The 20,102-nt window shown below is 39.9% G+C and overlaps 1 protein-coding gene across 1 annotated transcript in view; it reads right to left on the reverse strand.

Moving 5' to 3' along the window:
* The window catches only part of lamb2l (laminin, beta 2-like), a 70,243-nt gene extending 51,991 nt beyond the window's left edge, over positions 1–18,252 (reverse strand). The window contains exons 1-2 of the mRNA XM_037685030.1: positions 18,096–18,252; positions 3,435–3,514 (exon numbers count right to left, since the gene is read on the reverse strand). Of these exons, the coding sequence (XP_037540958.1) occupies positions 3,435–3,474 (40 nt within the window). The 5' untranslated portion in view covers positions 3,475–3,514; positions 18,096–18,252. The remainder of the gene's footprint in view (positions 1–3,434; positions 3,515–18,095) is intronic.
* Between the last annotated feature and the right edge of the window lie 1,850 nt (positions 18,253–20,102).

Raw genomic sequence — 20,102 nt, forward strand, 5'->3', positions numbered from 1 at the left:
CCCAAACAGATTTTCAATAGACGTCACCGTGAAGACAAATCTGAATGTATAAACTCTGATTTGTTGAGCAAGTATGCAGATAAAAGTGTTTTGTTTACACTGAGTGCAAACCCACATTCCAGAGCTGCATATCAATAATTAATACCGCAGTCAACTCTTTCTGACTGTGCCATTTAATTTAATTGAATGTTTTATGTTTGATGTGATAGTTTTCAATGAGTAATTAGAGTAATTATATTTAGGCAGAACATGAAATATATATGAAGTGATGGATTTATTTTCTCTGTTAATTAACGTGTTGAACTGCAGTTTGTTTTGTATTATGTAGTTTTATACCATCGTGCAGGTTGGGGCTTGTGGAAAATATTCTCACTGATTCAGAGAGAGAGAAGCGCCATTCAGTTGTGATATTGTCTTTGTCTAAACATGCAGCTTTCACCTCGGCTCATAATTTAGTCTAACTCTTAATGAACGACCAACTTTGCGTTTTGAAACAGACCACACATGAGAGGAATGTTGCTGAACACGTGCCAACACCAAAATCCTTCTGTCTAAAGGATTTCTGTTCATCTGTGAAGACTATGATGAGACGCAAAGAAGTGTTGGAAATTATAGAGCTAAGTAACATAATCTCCTGGAACAGCTGGATTATTTTTCAAAGCACCTTTGACATCAGTAACTAGTTAAAGGTTTACATTTCATCAGGATGTAAGATATTTATCTTACTTGAGCTGCCCTGGCTGACATAAAAACTATATTAGTTGCTTTTATTTCTTCTATAGCCCAATTAATACTCATTTCTCTGTTTGCATTTGATTGCAACATCTTCTAATTGAGCGCAGATAGACTTTTGTGAATGCCAACGGTGCTGAGGCTGTGAATGCATCAGTCTGCCTGATCAGCACGTCTAGTCAGCCCAACTCCCGGCGGATTGATGCATTCAGCAGCCTCAGCACCAACAGAATATACACGGTCCGTGTTTAGCACACATACATTCACAACGCAACACAGTCGTCGTTCAGTGGAGAAAACAGCAACAAATTAAACAAAGGTGCCATCAAAACTGTAGGGGCCGAATACTAGTCCATGTGGTGTTATTTCTCAGTGGTATGTTGTTTTTAAAAAGAGCTACGAGATTGAAACAACAGTCTTGTTTGGCTAGCCACCAACACACAAAAAAAGTTTAAATCATGTCGTCTGGACAGTTTCTTTTAGGGAGAAACTTTTCGTCTTTCATCCGAAACACATCGTCAGTCTGAGGCCTGCCAACCAGATCCGTCTTATAAATAGCACCTCATTGATGTGTTTATGTCTGAGGTACGTTCGTCAGACTGATGAAATCTTTCAGATGAAAGACAAAATTTTTCTTCCAAAAACACTGTCCAAATGAAATGATTTAACCATTTTTGTGATTTATTTACCTGGATGACTGAGTTTACATTTAAGCTAGTCACTAACTTAGCTTGGACAAATATTTTTGCCTCTTTTTTCATCCTCTGTGCTCTATGACTGACGTCTGAGCCGATAAGGTACTATTACCTATTTAACAGAACATTAGTTCAAAGATGACCAGACTATCCATTAAAGTTAAAAAGTCTGTTTTCACAGCATAAAGCAGTTGGCCCGAGTGTGATTACAGCCTAGCATGTGGCAGCGAAACAAACACGAAAAAGTCACATAAACGCACCCTAAGGCGTACAGCAGGAATGCAGGCAAAGAGGAAAATGTTATTTATTAGAGCAAAGAATTCCAGGTGTCCGAGGGCTGGACAGCAACGATGCCGTTACACCTTCAAGCCCTCAGATGTGCACAGAGTACACGTGACAACAGACGTGTTTTGAGGCAGCATGACGGCTCAGTGGAAGGTCAAGAAGGTCCTGGGTTCAATCCTCGGTCTGGATCTGGGGTCTTTCTGTGTGGACTTTGCATGTTCTCCTCGTGTTTGCGTGGGTTTCCTCCCACAGTCCAAAAACACACAGGACTTTCATGGCAGCAGACAATAATCTGCCATGCAGGAATCATAACACAACCATTCTGCAGAATTCACTGGACTTTGCTGCTCATTTCACGCCCGTTTTAAACTGCTCACTTGTTTGTAAGCTTCCGTTGTGACTGAACGTTTGAAACATTCGGTTTGTCCAGATCGGATTTTATGCTCCAAGTGGAAAATTTATTTGAAATCAATTATATTTACGTTCAACTCACGGCTGAATAAAGTGTCTTTTGGAAATCCTGGTTAGTTTATTTTTCATTTATCACTTCATCCAATCACTGATGTGTACTGAAAGCTTAAAGCTCAACCTCGTTATATTACAGTTCACGGTTTCTGTGAACACGTAATTATACTCCGTTTCCTTAATGATGAGCGGAACGAGCCCAGACACACGTGAGCAGTTGTCTCAGAAAAGGTAAGGATGACGCATCGAATCAGTCAACTTTTTTATACACATGGGTAAAAATACAGCAACAAGAATATTCCCTTTAACTTAGATACCACCACTAATCCTAAACCAAGACATAAACTAACAAATAGCAACAATTTGCATGTGTGTGGCCTGTTTTATACCATCACACGTTGGTCACACTTACTCATTAACCCTGAATGGACCTGATCCACTTTCCCTTCCATTGCTCCATCCTTTACTTCACATTCCACAAATACTCCAAATTCTGGGAGTTTCTAAATCCTACAAGTTGGCCCGATCGACCTAAGCTTCATTGACCACGGGATGCTTAAAATCATGAGTTGAGCGGAGGCGTACTGCTCTTAGAAAGCTGAAACAAAAGGAGCAGCAGTCGAAACAAAACCGCAGGCATAAAATGTGTTGCCGCGCTTTCGTGGGAATCTGGAAAACGTAATTTCTGATTAGAAGTGGACAGAAAATCCCTCCAGGCATTATTACATCATCTTGTGTTTATAACAGAATTAAATTTGTTAATGAGAAACGGGGGGAATGTAGAAATAAAAAAATCAATTTACTATGTAGTCTCGCTAATCATGATCTTGCTGTTAAATGTTCACATTACCTGCCAGAAGGGGATATTTTTCTTAAATCTGTTGAGTTATAACTGAAGTAATGAACTCGGAGCATGAATCTTAGAGAAATAAAACGAACCACATCTCATTTGTTCTTTGCTAAACAAAGCACCTGATGTTAGTGTAAAAAGTTCAGTAAAAATTTAACAGTAAAACAAAAATTTAGCAGTAAAATAAAAATTTAACAGTAAAACAAATGTAAAAAATTGCCTGTTCTTGCATGTTCACGGACAACTTGAATGGGTGGATTTCATGCAGCTTCAGAGCTGGTAGATTGTTAAACAGGGCATTTATAATTCATCTTTTAATTAGATAATACGTCATCACAATCACATCTCTGTCCAGTCACTGGTTCTTCTTTAAAAACATAAAAATAGACTCAATGAGCTCAACTCACCCAGCAGGAGGAGGCTCAGGTGCAGCGTCATGGTGGACATCAGGACAGCTGGACGTTTGGACACCAGGACGTCTCTCTGGCTGCAGAGCATAAATAAATAATAAAGACTAAGAAATTATATTTGTGTTATTGCATCTTAAAACTGACAGAAACATGTACACAAACATTTGCAAACTGACACCATCACACCCTGCGTTTTAGCTTAAAAAATAAAAAAAAGTTAAAAATGTTTCTGTCTCTCGTAAACAAGTCCCCGAGACTCAATGGGATCAACCTGTATAAATAAAGGTTGAATGAATCCCGTGAACCGCTTGCTTGACGAGTTTTAATGAAACTCTATTCCCTCGATGAGTCTTTGAATGAATCGTATACAACTGATTCAGTTTCAGTTACGTTGATTGTCACAACAAAATGACCCCAGAAAACAAAACGATGCTTTAAAGTTAGTCCATTTAGCAGATACTGCGCTCACGTTTGGCGGAGTAGAAGCCGAGAGCTAATCACAACCCAAAGATATGAAAGTTATTTTAAAAGTTTACCCAAAATGCTAACTCCTTTCTCAGCATAAGATGATATTAATCCAACTCTTAATCTAAAACACTGACATGAAAGGCAGCTGCTGATATGAACTCCTTCTAGGATGGACATGCCTTTAATTTATAATTACATTAAAATTGAAAAAACAACAAGCAAGCAAGCATTTCATAACCGTGACTGCCCTACTTTAGCTTAAAGACAGACAAGCGAGGCCACTCATTATTGACCACGATCACTCGTTTGCAGAGGGCCCCTCATTCATCAATCTGTAAGTTGTGAGAGCAGAAGGACCTGAAAAGAATCAGGAAACCTGCTTGCCACTGAGAAGACTCATCAGAGCATTAATATACTCACATTCCTTCAGAAACTTACAATAACTCTGTTGTGACCAGAAGATGAAATCCAATTCATTACTTTTATAATTTTATGTCACAAACCAGCTGCTGAAGAACTGAAGGCAAAAAAATAAATCCCTGTTAAATTTTAACTGCTACATAGTTAGAAGAGTTTACAGTTTAGCTACAAGTGACCTACATGGGTGGTAACAGCGCAAGGTCACGTTGTAATCTAGAGTCTACAACAGAGCGGGATGAAAAGGAACAACAGAAGGTTGAGCTGATGCAGAAACAGGAATAATGTTGAAGGTTTGTACTCACACAGCCCCGGGTCCCCTCCCTCGGCCCTGCGTGGCCACAAATGCTCACTCGGCCACTTTCTCCTGCCGGTGTGCAGCCTCTTGTGCACCAGTGCCCGTGTGCAAGCTCAGGACCCGCATTTACGCGTGCATGCACATGAGCATTAGCGGTGAGTTTGTGCGCCAGAATGCGTAAAACAAACTTGAGAGCGTAAGTGATGGCAGCAATGTAAAAACAGAGGGAACAGCATGGGCCAATGGGAGCGCAGAGTTTTATACGGGACCCCCAGGGTTCCTCTCCTCCCTCTGCATCGCCCTCCCTCGCTCCCTCCGACTCGTCACTGGGTCACTGGGGTGAATGGGCAGCTATTCTTATTCTAATTGCCATGTCGCACAGTGGGCCAGCGCCTGAAAGAGGGGAACGGTCTCCAGGCTTTTGGAATGCACCTCCCTTTTCTTCTGGACGCCGAGGGAGAGAGAGAGAGGCAGAGGAGGACGAGAAAGAGAGGGAAAGTTAAAGGAGGAACAAGGAGGAGAGCAGAGATGAGAAGAGGAATATTTTAAAACAGTAAGAGGGAAAATACAGAGAGGAGGCGGGTGAAAATATATTTTATGGATAATCCTCTGTATGGAACGTGTCATCATTTAATTATCCAGCAAACTTATTACAAATGCAAATGTGACAGCTTGAATTTGAAAACTCATCTTAAGTTATAAAGTTTGAACACCGTATGGAGAAACAATGAATCAGTCAAAAAAAATAAAAATGTTTCAAACAATTAAAGATTGAGTAAATTCAACACCTCTCATGGACAGACAAATCTGTTGTTTTATCTTTGTGCTAATTCAGTTTTCCTCCTTCCTTCTTATTATTGAACACAAGAACTGTTTTCAAAACTAAAATTTTGTACCTGGAACAAAAAAAAGTGTACAGTAATCCCTCACTACTTCGCGGTACTCTCTATATCGCGGTTTTTCAAAATAAGACTGGAAATGGCACACAATTGGCTGATTGATGGATGAGCCACACGAACGGCATGGAATTTTTATTAAAAGTAAATTTTAAATTATTTAGCACCTTCTGCACCAGTGTGCAGCCCTCAGCTTGCAGGAGAAGCTTCCTCCTGCAGCATGTCATATATCTCTGCTCTGCAGCGGAAAAGTGGGCGTGGCCGAGAGTGCAGCTGGAGGCAGAGAACACAGATCATGACACGCTGTGCTCTTTTAGAGCATTTAGAGTTTAGAAACATTGTTTAGAATATTGCAAGCATGTGGAAAGGGTCTACTACTTACTATTTGTACTACTATTCCTACTTCACGGTTTTTCACTTATCGCAGGGCTTCAGGGTACAGATCCCCGCGATAAACGAGGATACAGAATACTGTATTGTTGTTGCAAAGTTAAGCAATTTAATGCCTTTTTTATGTTTTGCTTTTGAAGCCATGTGTTTAGATGCATCATCCATTTTTAGTGAAAGATTCGAATGCAGCAAACGTTCAAACGTATAAAAGAAAAAATGTATATATTTTTTATTTTTGCTTGCACACTTGTGGGAGTTTTGATCTGGCATCTCCCCAATCAACAGCACCTGAGGATCATTGGCTTGATGAGCAAGAGGAACATAAAAGGCTGCAGAGGACATCCAGTCAGTGCTGGAGCATTACCTGCCCATGGTAGTTCTGTTCTAGCCTTTTACTTGCAAGTTAAACCTAATATTAATGACTTTGTCTTTTCTCTGTGCTTCCTGTAAATAATCCCCGATGTCCTCCTGTCCCTGGATTCTCCTCTGTGCACCTAAAGCTCTTCTGTGCCTCCTTAGCTGCCACGCCTTCCTACCACTTGCCCGTCTCCTGTCATTGTTCAGACGTACACCTTCTTTGCCTGGAACCACTTGGGTCAGCTCTCCCCACTACTGACTTCTACCTCTACCATAAGAAAGAGCAGCAACAACATTATCACCCCTGCCAACAAAACACTAACCATCTCCTTGCTCTTCAGGGTTCCAGCTCCCTCCCTGGCTCATTGAATGAATCATGAAACTTTGCTTCATTTAGCATTAATAACTCAGTTTCAGCTTTTGCAGAAAATTTCAACAAAGTCTGTTAGCACTCATCATTTCCATTGCTGTTCCCTGTAAAGGTTTTTCCAGTTTTTAATATATTCTTAAAGAAGGAAAAAAAAAACAACATTCAGCTTTTGTCTGTCACCAAATTTTGGCATCTTATAAAAGTAAACTGCTGTGACAAGATAAAAGATTTATGCATTAATATGTTAAAATGCACAACTAATAAAAATTGATGCATAAAAATATATGGAATTTTTCAACAGTCAAGTGTGCAACTTTCTCAAAGCATAAAGTAAACTGTGACTGAGCAAAGTTTCTGAATATTTGAAAGTGTATGAAGTATTTTTGTTTTGAGCTTGTAATAGATTTGAAAAGTCTAGCTTGTAAAAACTGATGTAACTGAAAAAAAATGCTAAAAAATCTCGACTTTTTACAGAGGTCTGATGGCAGGGAAGAAAACTTCCTGAGAATTGAACCTGTGATCACCTTGCTACAAGGCAATAGCACCAACCAACCGTGTCACCATGTAGCCCCTGTTAAAGTCCTATTTAATTATAAGTAGATGTTAAAATGGAAAATATGAGTTGCGTTGATAGTTAGAGAGGCACCACATTTCAGTCTGAGATCACGAGCGAACAAACACCACAGTGCATGCACCCGTTCACCTCAATGAGATAAAGAAATCCTTGAAAAATCTGTTGAAAGTTCAGTGCCACCACCTTAACTCCAGCATCTGCAGAGCAGTCAGACAAAACAACGTAATCTCAAGACGCTAACCCAAACAAGCCAAAGGTACCATGTCTCTGAATGCCACAACATGGCCGGCCTGGCTCTGGGAGCCTCTTTGAGTTTGTGTACACATAAATTGAAGGTCTTGAGATTTAGCTGCTGAATATATTCAAGTACGCTGCAGTTTGAGAAACTGTTACGGTAATGTAAAACAAGTCAGGGCAAAGTACTGGATCAGATCTCCCAGATGAGATCATAGTGGAAGTTTGTCCTCTGTATACAGGTGAGTCATCAACACCACCTCTACTTCTAACATCGAACTCAGCGGCTGTGATTTATGAACTCAAGCAAAGTAAAGACAGAACCCAAGTATTTCATTGTGCTGATTGTTATACTGAAATACGTCTTTATGTATTTAACAGATATTGTTTCATGGTTCAGAATCAGACGCACACTGCCAGGTATGAAAAGATCAGCGCCACAAATTCTGTTCAGGGAAAGCTTCTGGTAATAATCAAGTTAAACCAGGTTGTTGCCAATAAATGCAGAGAAGAAACGGCATTCGGGATTTAATCAAACTCTAATGAATTAAAATCCAAGAAATCCAAGTGGTGGATTCTTTAAAAGGGATGTATGATTTATGCACATGTCAACACCCAAAATCTACATAGTCAAGGAAAATAAATGAGTCAGAGTTTCCATGTATCCATCCATCATCTTGTTATCTTGAACTTTTTCTTCCTTTCCAGTTCATGGGGTGTCACTGGTGACATGTCAAGTAATCTCACCCGCACATAAGAACTGAATATTTAATTTGCTAACTAAATATTTGGCTCCAACCGAAATATTTATTTTCCAAGTTAAACATTTAATTTCCAAAATAAATATTTAATTTGATAACTAAATATTTAGCTTGGACCGAAATATTTAAGTTGCGAGTTAAATATTTATAGCAAGTTAAATATTTAGCTCTGAGCTAAATATTTAGTTAGAAAATTAAATATTTAGTTTAGAAATTAACAGTTTAGCTTAGACATTAAATGTTTAGTTTTGAAAATAAATATTTAGCTTGAAAATTAAGTATTTAATTTGGAAATTAAATATTTAATTTACACCTAAATATTTAGTTCCCTAACTAAATATTTAACTTGCAAGTGCAAATATTTAACCATTTAATATTTAGCATATTTAAATATGCAAATATTGAACTTTCTGCTTACAGGTCTCTCTTGTAAATGAGTCCCCGTGGCTCAGTGGGACTAACCTGTTTAAATAAAGGTTGAATGAATGAAAGTTAAATATTTTTTGTAAATTACACATTTAGCTTGGACATAAACATTCAGTTTGTAAACTAAATATTTAGCATGGAGCTAAATAATAAATTGCAAGTTAAGTATTTAATTTGTAAACTAAATATTTAGTTTATAAATTAAATATTTTGTTTGGAATTATGACATTTATAAATGTATGAATAACATGGTGAAAATCTGACTTTGTAAATAATAATAATATTTTTTCTTATGAAAGGCTAAATAAACCAAAATATTGTTGTTTATTTTTGACTGTGTAACTTTACAAACAGCACCCCATACACAACTGAGTTCACCTGTGGGCCTCATTTGGCCCCCGGGCCACCAGTTGAATAGCCCTGGTCTAATATACAGCTAAAGATTTATTAGGTATAAAAAAAAGATGAAACAACATTGGGGGACCAGAATGACACAACACTGTCCAAAAATGTGTGAAACCAATTTGATCAAATTAAGTGACAAAGTACCGTTAATAAATCTGTTAGAACAAATCACCATACGGTACCAAAAGAAACCATCCAATAGTTTGTTTGGTGGAGGCTTTTGAGGACTCTTCATCATTAAGAGTGTCTGGAATTTGGGTTTTTGCCATTCATTACCTGCCAGTTTATTTATTATAAAATAGGTTTTAAATAAATGATTTAGTCTTTTTAAGCATTAGGTATCCAAGTTGTACTTAGTAGTAAAACTTTAAGTAAAACGTTAAACTTTTTGTGCTAAATTGTTAAACACTACTTAAAGTTCAGAATTAATATATTTACTGATCCAACACAAAATTACAATACACTGTATTGTAACTGCACCTTTGATGTTGTCTCGTCTTTGTAAAGCCCTTCTACATCTCCTCTTTAGTTTACATAACAAAAAAATGGAGCCGACCACCCAAACACAGCATCTCCAGACGAGAAAATCAGTTGATCCATAGTGCCAACAAGTAAAACACTTTCCTTCAAAACATTTTTCTAATCCTCTACACACATCACCTGATCATTTTCCTCTGAGCCAGAGGAAATCTCATAATGCTGTTTGAATGGGTACTTAATTCTGCTGCTATCTCACAGTCAGAAAAGAAGATTACTGCTAAAGAAATTCAAGGTTAAAGAGACAGAGTTGACTCCATATGCACAACGCATCATGTTGTACAAATCTGGACGTGATACCAACCAGACAAAACAACACAAGAGACCCGAACAACAGGTACTGGGACACTAGTATTTTTGCATGCACAGATACTTGTAACATAGTGAAAATCAAGCATAAGCTTTTTATATATTTATTTTGTTTTCAGCCAAAGAGGTCTGTTTAACTGTCACAGACTGCACACAATAGTTGCCATTTTAGTGATGCTTGTAAAATAAAACCATAAAGTGTATTTTGGTTGTGTAAAATATACCAGTGATAAATGATAGAATGACAGAGGTGGTTAAACTGTAGAAAAAAATATTGTTTTTGTTCGTTATATTCAGACTGCACCTGTCAAAAGCATGACTGGTATCATCCATACATTTTATTTACCTGCTTCATCCTTTCAAGGTCGTGGGGGTCACTGGTGCCCATGTCCAGCCATCACTGTGCGAGAGGCAGGGGACATCCTGGACAGGTCTCCAGTCCATCATGGACACACAGAGACAACATTTACACTCATAGGGCCAATTTAGAGTTACCAATCAGTCTAACATGCATGTTTTTGGTCTGTGGGAGGAAACTGGAGTACCTGGAGAAAACCCACACATGCACAGAGAGAACATGCAAACTCCACCCAGAATAGTCTCCAGCTGGCCCCAGCTGTACTACTGTGTCACCATATATTCATTCAACCTTTATTTAGACAGATAAGTCACATTGAGCCTAGAAGACTCATTTATAAGTGAGATCTGTTCAGACAGACAAAAAGTAGTGAAACTGGACACATGTAGGGATTGGAGGTGAAAAAATTCCTATCAGACTCTTTCTTCTTGGCTGAGAAGAAAAACTATAATATTAAAAAACACCTCGCACAAACAAGCACATAGTGATGTAGACATTCTGCAGAGGGGGGTAACGACGAGAGCGGTGAGCAATGTCCATGGACGCTCTCAAGGACACTGTAAGAGTTCTGAAAAAGATGTAATAATCAGCCAGTATCCTCCAGTGAGATCCGTAAACATTCTCAAGGGATGTCGGGGAATGGCCAAGGACAACGCCTATGGAAATCCAAGAATCTTGAAATGATGACACGATGTTTATTCAGCTGGTTTCCTTTAGTTATCAGTTGGAAATTCCTGGGGGGAAGGGGGGGAGCATCAGATTACATGTTCTCCAGGTGAATTCGGATAAGGTGGCCTTCAAGGCCAGCCAGGGGAGCCAAATTCAGATAAACACACAGTTGTTTTGGGGACAGGCAGAACTTAATGACATCTATCATGAGTCTGTGTTGGTCCACTCGGTTCTGAAATGTCCAAATTACACAGCCACACCGATGGAACGTGCCTGAGTAAAATCCCTGAGATCTGATCCATTCTGCCCAAAGCATTTGAGTCTGGGTACTCGAGGCACGAACCAAGCCATCATAAAGGCAAGCGGAGTGATCGAGTCCAAATTTGCTGCTGAGGACTTCCTTGATTGTTGATAAAACCAGCAACCAGCCGAATCTAAAAAGCAGGAACCACTTATCATAAATCCAATTAAATATGCGTCCTTAAAATCCACAAATGGCAGCAGAGAAAGACACATCATCAAGTCTTCCAAGTCGGTGAGATATCCAGCTACATGCATGTTAACAGGGAAAATTGGCTCGCCTAAAGCCTGTCTTCTCTTCGAATAAATGTTATCAATTGTGTTGAGGGACCAACTGATCAAATCAAGTCCATAATTATGGTTCGGAAGGTATGCAAGAGAGGCTCAGAAGCAGTTTCACAGACAAGACAGAGCAGCAAAGTGGAGAGGAAGAGGAGGAGAAAAGCGTTCGACCTCGGCAAGAGCAAGTGGTGAAAAAAATTCAACGGATTCAGTATTATTGTGACGGTCATAAATGCTGATTAACTACATCTGCACTGACAGTTTTCTTGTTTCATTTCCCCCAAAAATATATATATTAAGTTAGCATAGCAACCATCCATCCATTATCTCTACTCGCTTCTTTCTTTCCGGGTCGTGGGGGTCAATGGTGCCCATATCCAGCAGTCACTGTGCGAGAGGCAGGGGACACCCTGGACAGGACACAAGTCCATAAAAGGGAAGCAACCATGCAATACTGTGTACAGTAGTCCCTCATTTATCACGGGGGATCCGTACCCTGAAGCCCCGCAATAAGTGAAAAACCACAAAGTAGAAATAGTAGAACAAGTAGTAAGTAGTAGTTTATTTTAATGCATTGTTTAGTATATTGCAAGAGTGTGGGAAGGGTTTAAAACACCTATTTAATCCCTTCCCACACTCTTGCAATATTCTAAACAATGTTTCTAAACTCTAAATTCTCTAAAAGAGCACAGCGTGTCATGATTTCAGCTCCCTGCCTCCGCTGCTCTCAGCCACATGCAAGCGCTCTTGGCCACGCCCACTTCTCCGCTCTGCACAAGAACGGCTGTTCAGCTGCAGCAGGAAGCTTATCCTGCAGTATGGGCTGCACATAGATGCAGCACGTGCTAAATAATTTAAAATAATTCATTTAAAATAAAAATCCATGCCGATCGTGCAGCTCATACATCAACCAACCAATTGTGTGTCATGTCCAATTGTATGTTGAAAAAACACGATAGAGCGAGTCCGAGATATGCGAACCGTGAAGTAGCGAGGGACTACTGTAATACCAAATAGTAGTGAAATGAAGGTAAACACATTGGCTTTAATCAACATATGTTTCAGCTTTCACACATTTATTTTAGTTCGGCGAAAGTGTTGAAGGTTTTGCTTTTATTTAGAGAAGGTGCAGAGAGAGGTTTTCAATCCTTAATGACCTTATATCAAACTGCTAAGAAAGAATGCTTGAATAAAACTGTTATTTATTTATTTGGTAAGATAATCTGCCAAATTCCTCTATATGATTAGTTCTCCTTGTACATGTCCAGACTGGAAAAGTTCACACTCAAGCCACATTAAAGCTGAAATGTGTTTATAAATCAGATATGTTACAGAAATGCACAATGAGATTAAAGGATGTGTGTGAGACGTAAGGAAACACACTGGAGTATACATTGTGCATCCTCCTTTGCACACAGGGAGGGTTTAAACAAGTACAACAAAGTGACAACACTGTGCATCAGATCTACCAGAGACACAGCCAGGCTGTTTACAGTTTGAATATCTTAAAAATTAACATGAACTCATGCAGGCACACCTTCTTAGCTGACAGAAAGGCTTCCAAGATTTTAAGGTGATTAAGTTCCAAGCAGACGCTCGCCAACAATCACTTTCACCTCATTCATGTTTGGACTAGAAAGAAAAAAATAGGTGGAGGTGAACGTGTGATGCAGAAGTTTTTTAAATTTTCCTCAAAGACATGAACTCATCAAACAAGTAAGAAAATATGATTAGTCCAGGTTTAGGTTTTGACTATGTTTGAACAAGTCCAATATTATTGGCCTTTGGCACATTCTAAAACTACCGTTCCACCAGATATACCGTTTTCATTTCACATATGTTTTACTTGGCTAAACCTGTCAATGTGACAATAAAGAGGAATTAAGCTTCTTGTAAATGCCAACCCAAGCAGTCTTTATATCTTTTGCACCGACTAATCCTGTAATAAATCGTAGATTTTATGACATTGTCACTAATTGCTCTGCAGGCAGCACTGTGATGCCTGACTACCCTGCAGGGATAACACAGGAACATGCTTTAAAAATATCTTGATCATCCAAGCACTGAACCTTCCTTTATTTGCTTTAAATTTATTCTACTTTTCACTAGTTCATTTAGGGTTAACCTCAACAGATAATCTACTTTCATTGTTCTAGAATTGTGCCGCTCAAGGTGGCTGCATGTTGGAGCAGCTCTGTTACTTTCATTCTGAGATTTTGCTTTTGAAAACTTTAATTCCTCTTTTGCTGGATGTGAATCACATTTTTTGGATGATTGTTTCCTCTGGTATCAGATGCTGTGCAGCCGGAAGAATTTTACTGAAACTTTTTTAGATTTGGACATTTGTTATGATGCGTAACCATGGCAACAAGGCTGTTTTCTGCAACCAACAGCAGCTGATTAACATCTCAAAGCTCAACTAATATCTCAACTACAGCCCAAAATCTCAAATGAGTTGAAAAGGATGTTCTGTGGATGCATTCTCATCTACCTGCCGGCTGTGCTCGAGTGCCTGACCACTGAGATCCTGGAACTGGCAAGAAACACGGCTCGTGACAGTGGAAGGACGGGATCGTCCCTCGGCACCTACATTTGACTGTCCGCAGCGACGAGGAGCTCGGCAGACTGCTGGGAGGAGTGGCCATCGCTCTGGGAGGAGTTCTGCCCGGCATTCGGGCGGTCCAACAGCCCGGGGGAACCGAGAGGCCAGTCGAGTCTGGGTGGACGGATCGGACGCATCTGCGGCCAGTTTCTTAGGATCCAATGTGGGATGGACCTTTACAAGAGATCCATCTTGTTTACAGCCATCAGTGTCTATAACATCTCTTAATGAAGAATAACGAGTTACAGCAAGAAATAATTTCCCTTTGGGATTAATAAAGTATTTTTTTGAATCTCATCGTATTCCAGCATCCTCCTCTGTCACACCAAGCCTCCTTCACTACATCCATGAACCTCCTTCCTGGTAGCTCCACATTCAACATCATTTGCCCAATATATCCACCGTCCCTCCTCTGCACATGTCCAAATCATCTCAGACTTGGCTCTCCAACTGCTTCTCTTATCTCCAGAGCACCACTGCGCCACAATCCTTTCCACCTGCTCCCTACTCTCACTACAGATCACATCATCTGCAAACTGTCAACCTGTCCACTACCATTGCAAACAATAAGCTCTTTCACAAAACACTCAACCTCTGTGTAATTTGTGAACAGGCCAAGGTGTTATGGTTGAAGCTAACCCATCCCGATGCACCCAAGTGCCACCAAGCAAGGTAGTTCCAGAGCCAGAATAAAGAACATGTGAAAAGGTTAGCCTCATTTGTAGCTACTGTAAATAAAGTGATGTATTGATGGCGTACAGTCTGAGTGAACACAAGCTGCAGAATTTAAAAAAAAGAAGGATTTATCATCAAAAAGACTGATAATGACACAACTTTAGTTTAAAACATGGGCGGCATGGTGGCACAGTGATTAGAGCTGCCACCTCAAAAGCATGCGTGTTAAATTATAACTCGAAATTATCACGATAGGTGAGTCAGAGCATGAATGGTTGTCTGTATTGTTTGTCTCTATGTGGCTCTATGATGGATCTGTGACCCGTCCAAGGTTAGCACCGCCCTCCACACAATGACTGTTGGAGATGAGAGCCAGCTCCCCCCGCTGCACAGAACATCTGGTAAAAAGAAAATGGATGGATGGAAAAAACTGGTTGGTAGAGCAGAGTGCTCTTATTGTTGAGGACGTCACAGATTTATGAGCAAAGTGACTCAAGTTTAAAATAAGTTCTACAACTAGTTAACCTCTAATCCACCCAGGTTAGAGTTGATTTGAGCAGTCGGATCATAAACTAAATCCTTGAGCTTATTAAAGCTGCAGCGACCATCTCTATTGGAATCTGTGCCACATGTTAAAATAGTTTGTACTTAAAAGGAGCATCCATCCATTATCTTTACCCACGTCTTCCTTTTCAGGTCACAGGGGTCACTGGTGCTCATAACCAGCACTGTACGAGAGGTGGGGACACCCTGGACAGGTCTCCAGTCCATCACAGGGACACATAGAGACAAACAAGACAACCATTCGCTCTCTCGCTTTCACCTAGGGACAATGTAGAGTTACGAATCAGACTAACGTGCATGTTTTTGGTGTGGGAGGAAACTGAAGAACACACACATGCACGGAGAGAACTCCACACAGAGAGGGCCAGGATTCGATCCGGTGATCTTCTTGCCGAGATGCGGCAGCTCTACCAACTGCACCCTCGTGCCGCTTAACAGGAACAGTCAACATAAAAATATAAACACTACAAATGGTAGGCTGTAAATTTTACTGCTGTTTCTGCTGATCTTCCTTAATCCTCTTCCTCCATTTTGGGACACAAGGCCACGTTGCTGCTAATCTGAATATAATTAATCTCTTAGAAATGTGCTGGAGTGTCAGCTCTGCCTCTGAAATCCTCAGTAAAAAAAGAAAGTCCAGCAAAACGAAAGACGACGCTTTGTTTTTTTCTGTGTGACGTCTGAGCTCCACATCTGCCTGGTGCACACATCTGTTTGTGCATGAGCGTGGCGCTCAGAGAGACAGGGAAGCCTGTCACTGCTTGCTCTGACTGACATCTTGGCCATGGATTCAGATCTTTTCTCAAGAAGCAGGTGACAAGGTGAAAAGAGACGCAGTCTGCGCTACAGTAGCAGCTGATGATTGCTGCTGCTTCATCTACACGCAGATGAAAACAGATGTTCAGCTCTGAGACTGCCGTGCATCTGGATATACGTTGGATATTGTAACATCTTGCAATAATGCAAGACGTCATGCTCAGAGTATACGTTGCGCAAGATTCTCATTTAATATTGCATCAAAATCTTAGTTTAATATCTGTTAAATTTACAAAGTATATTCATTTTTGTGTTGGGTAATGTTGATTAGCTGTAATGTCCATCTTCATTTAAAATGACTCCAAATAAATCAGTTGTAGATACGTAAGGGATGATTCCTTTTAGAAATTTTCAACAAAGCCTGTCTAGTGGTTCATGAGATATTTTGCTAACTGACAAGCTTCAAATTTTAACACAGCATTCACTAAATTAACTAAATCATCACCATTTTTGTGTTTCCTAAGGTTCATTAGCTGCGGCGGCCATCTTGAGTCAAATGTTATTTGGTTGTAGTTGTTAACCTATGTTTAATTAAAGCCCATTCTGTGATTCATGAGATATTTTGCTAAAACAGGCAGAAGCACCTTGACTGAAACTCACAATTCAGTGCATCAAAGTTCATGCTCAATAATCCAGGTTAAAAAAAAAAATCCAGCAAGGTTCAGTCAGGTCAACTGGATGGTTCCTATTTTTGTTGAGACATTTCTTCCTTCATCCAAAAGGACTTCATCAGTCCAAGGAGCCACAACAAGCATCACACCCCCATAGTGGACCCAGTTTGCTGGTGATACGATGGTTTCTGGAGTCCGCCCTCTCCCCCGTCTACTCCTCTGAGGCAGCCATAGCCAAAGTGGTTCAAACATCAAAGTTCATGCTCAATAATCCAGGTTATTAAAAAAATTCATCACAGTTCAGTCCCAGAAACCATCTCACCACCAGCAAACTGGTTGGTCCACTATAGGAGGGTGCTGCTTGTGGGACCTAAGTTTGATGTGGCTCCTCGGACTGATGAAGTCCTTAGGATGAAACATCTCAACAAACACAAGAAACCGTACAGATGACCTGACTTACAATTCAGTAGTCTGTGGAGTTTTATCATCAGTACTTTATAAAATTGTAAATACTTAATTTGTGTGCACCAGATTAAATAAATAAATAAACTCCCACCAGAACAACGATGCATTTTTTCTTGTTTTAATAAATGGCAACCCGCCCACACTTATAGAAAACCAACGTTTTAGCTCAGGTTCTGAAAAACACTTTACTCATTAACCCTTTCACTCACACACTTCCAGTGTTTTCTGTTATACATGTTACGCTCCATATGCAGCACTTTTATATTCTCAGTCAAACACTGCACACAGCAGGAGCTGGGGATTGAACCACCGACCCTCCATTTGACAAACAGCCTTCCATCCACTGAGCCAAGTCACAATTTACAAAGTGCTTATATTTTTTTTTTTCTGGTTTTTGATGGGATGGGATTAACCTGTATAAATAAAGTACAACTAATAACTGTATCATGTATAAACCCAGTCATATTAACTGTTTCTAATTATATCCTGAGTAAACGGAATAAACTCAAACACATTAAAATCTAGACAGTTTTTATTTTCCCCATTGAATCCTTATAAATGAGTTACCTTATAAAAATTATAACTTAACCTTGAAAAGTTCATCCTGGTTCAAAAAAAGTTCAACCTTCATGACTTTGAACCTCCGTGCGTCAGGGCGGGACCACAACTGTCAAATTATATTTTTATTTCATGCTCATCCCCAGAATTTGTGCCGGACCTTTGAATTAAAACATCGCAACAAGAGAAAGCTGAAAACAGCTACAGGGTTTTGAGCCTTTGGAGTTATGAGCGCATTGTTTAATGGCTCGTGCACGTTTATTCAGCTGATTAGTGCAAATGTCTCCAAAACAGAAAGAAATCATGATCAGCTCACCTGCTCGGCTGGCTTGTGAGACTCCTCTCTCACACGTGAGACATGCACACGCACAGTCAAACTTTCTGCCTTTGGTTTTTCTTCACGCACGCACACAGCTGCACCGCCCGTCCCGCCGCGGCCGCACGCCCGTGTGAGCTCCGCGCTTCAAGAGCGCAAGGAGCGCGCTCGGCCCCGCCTGGAGGAGGACTTCCTGACCCGGAAACCAGGAGCAGGTTTCAACCCCACCCCGAAGGTTACCTGCAGAAATACCACAGGTGTCGAGTTTAACCCCGCCCCTTTTCCTCCCACAACACGGGGGGGGGGGGGGGGGGGGGGGTCTTAGTCATGCTGGACTTGAACTTGTTTTCAAAGTCGCAAACACAAACAGATCATTTTGATTATTTTTCATGGATTTTCCACATAAAATAAAGAGTCCCGTAACAAAGACGATTGTTTTATTTCTCCAAAGATTAAAATCACTCTTCTGCAAAGGATGGACTCTTACATGAAAAGGTTTTCCTGGATTATATGGTGCAGTTATGAGTAGCTTTCCAGATTTACTGACATGTTGATATATTGTATTGATATATTGCAACATATTATAGGGAGTGGTGGTGCAGAGGCTAGAGGAGGTGGGCCTGTGATCAGAAGGTCGCTGGATCGACTCCCCGAACCGACAACATCGAAATGTGGGTGAAAAAGGTGAAACACCCACACCTGCCCCATGACCCCCGAGCAAGGCCTCCAACCCCCACCATCCACCACCAAACAGGCCCCTCCTGAAAGTGAGTCCTTGTGACTCCATGAGACGACCTGATAAAGTAAATGCAGGTAAATCATTTGGCTTGAGACACGTGACTGACGGGGGCTGTGACCTGCAGCCCCGGGGGCCACACATGGCTCTGTTCTCCTCCAGTGGCTCTAGAGAGCTTTGTCCTAAAATAAAGGTATCAATAAGTCAATCTAGAATACTAAAATCTCATTTTATGAGATGTCCTGTCCAATTTTTGTTGCAATATGTGACTAAAACGTCCGTGACAGAATAATGTTAAAGGAGCAAAACGTACAGATCAACCAAAAGTTGCTTAGCGTGTCAGCTGCTTCAACAATCCAACTTTTTTATATGAATATTCAAAAATGAACCTTTTTTTTTTTTTAATGTTTGAATCAGGTTGTTGAGGGGAAGAAACAAAGTGCAGCTCTGCACACAGACTCAGAAATAAGATGCTGAGGAGAAAAACATCAAGTAGCACCGCTGACACTGGGTGTTTTTGATTAAAACTTAAAAGTTAAAGGAAATGACGGTCCTTGCCTTCATTAACCAAAATAATTAAGATATGAATAAATGTTTGTGATTTACTGAAATAAGTTTTATGTTCAGTCAACGTGGGAGCAGATTGAAAAATCACTTATGAAGGCCTGACTCATTTAAATTTTAAATTCTAAGTGGGTACAAAGATGGTCCCTACTTTGTGATAACATGGAAAATACTAATAAATGTCATCAGTTGACTTTATTTATTTACTTATTTATTTATGTTGTCAAAATGTTACTAACTATTTTTTTTTTAAAGTGTTTTCTTGCATTTATAAAACAACAAACTGAGTGTATTTTAATTCGTAAGTTGGTTTTGTGGCTCTGGACACATTTTCTTATATAAAATGAGACAACTTGCTCTTTAGATTGTAAAAATTGCAGAAAATGAGTGTAGGTAAAGAAGTAATGTCTGGAAAATTAATGTTTACTGGTTTTCAGTCACTTCTGCTCTTTTCGTATGTAAACAAGCGTACCATATTTTTCGGCCTACAAGTCGCAGTTTTTTCCATAATTTACATGCCCTGCGACTTATAGGCCGAAGCAACAGATTTATGGATTTTTCCCCATATTTATAAACCAATTTCTGGCTGAGATGTGACCGTTTTCATTCATTCTGTCTGGGGGAAGAAAAAAAACAGTACCATTTTCAGCCACTAGATGGCAGCAGAGTAGATGTAGAGTATGGCATGCCGTTGTATCATGCAATAG

Source organism: Nematolebias whitei, chromosome 11, assembly GCF_014905685.2.
Source record: "Nematolebias whitei isolate Nwh7 chromosome 11, NemWhi1, whole genome shotgun sequence".
Lineage (NCBI taxonomy): Eukaryota > Metazoa > Chordata > Actinopteri > Cyprinodontiformes > Rivulidae > Nematolebias > Nematolebias whitei.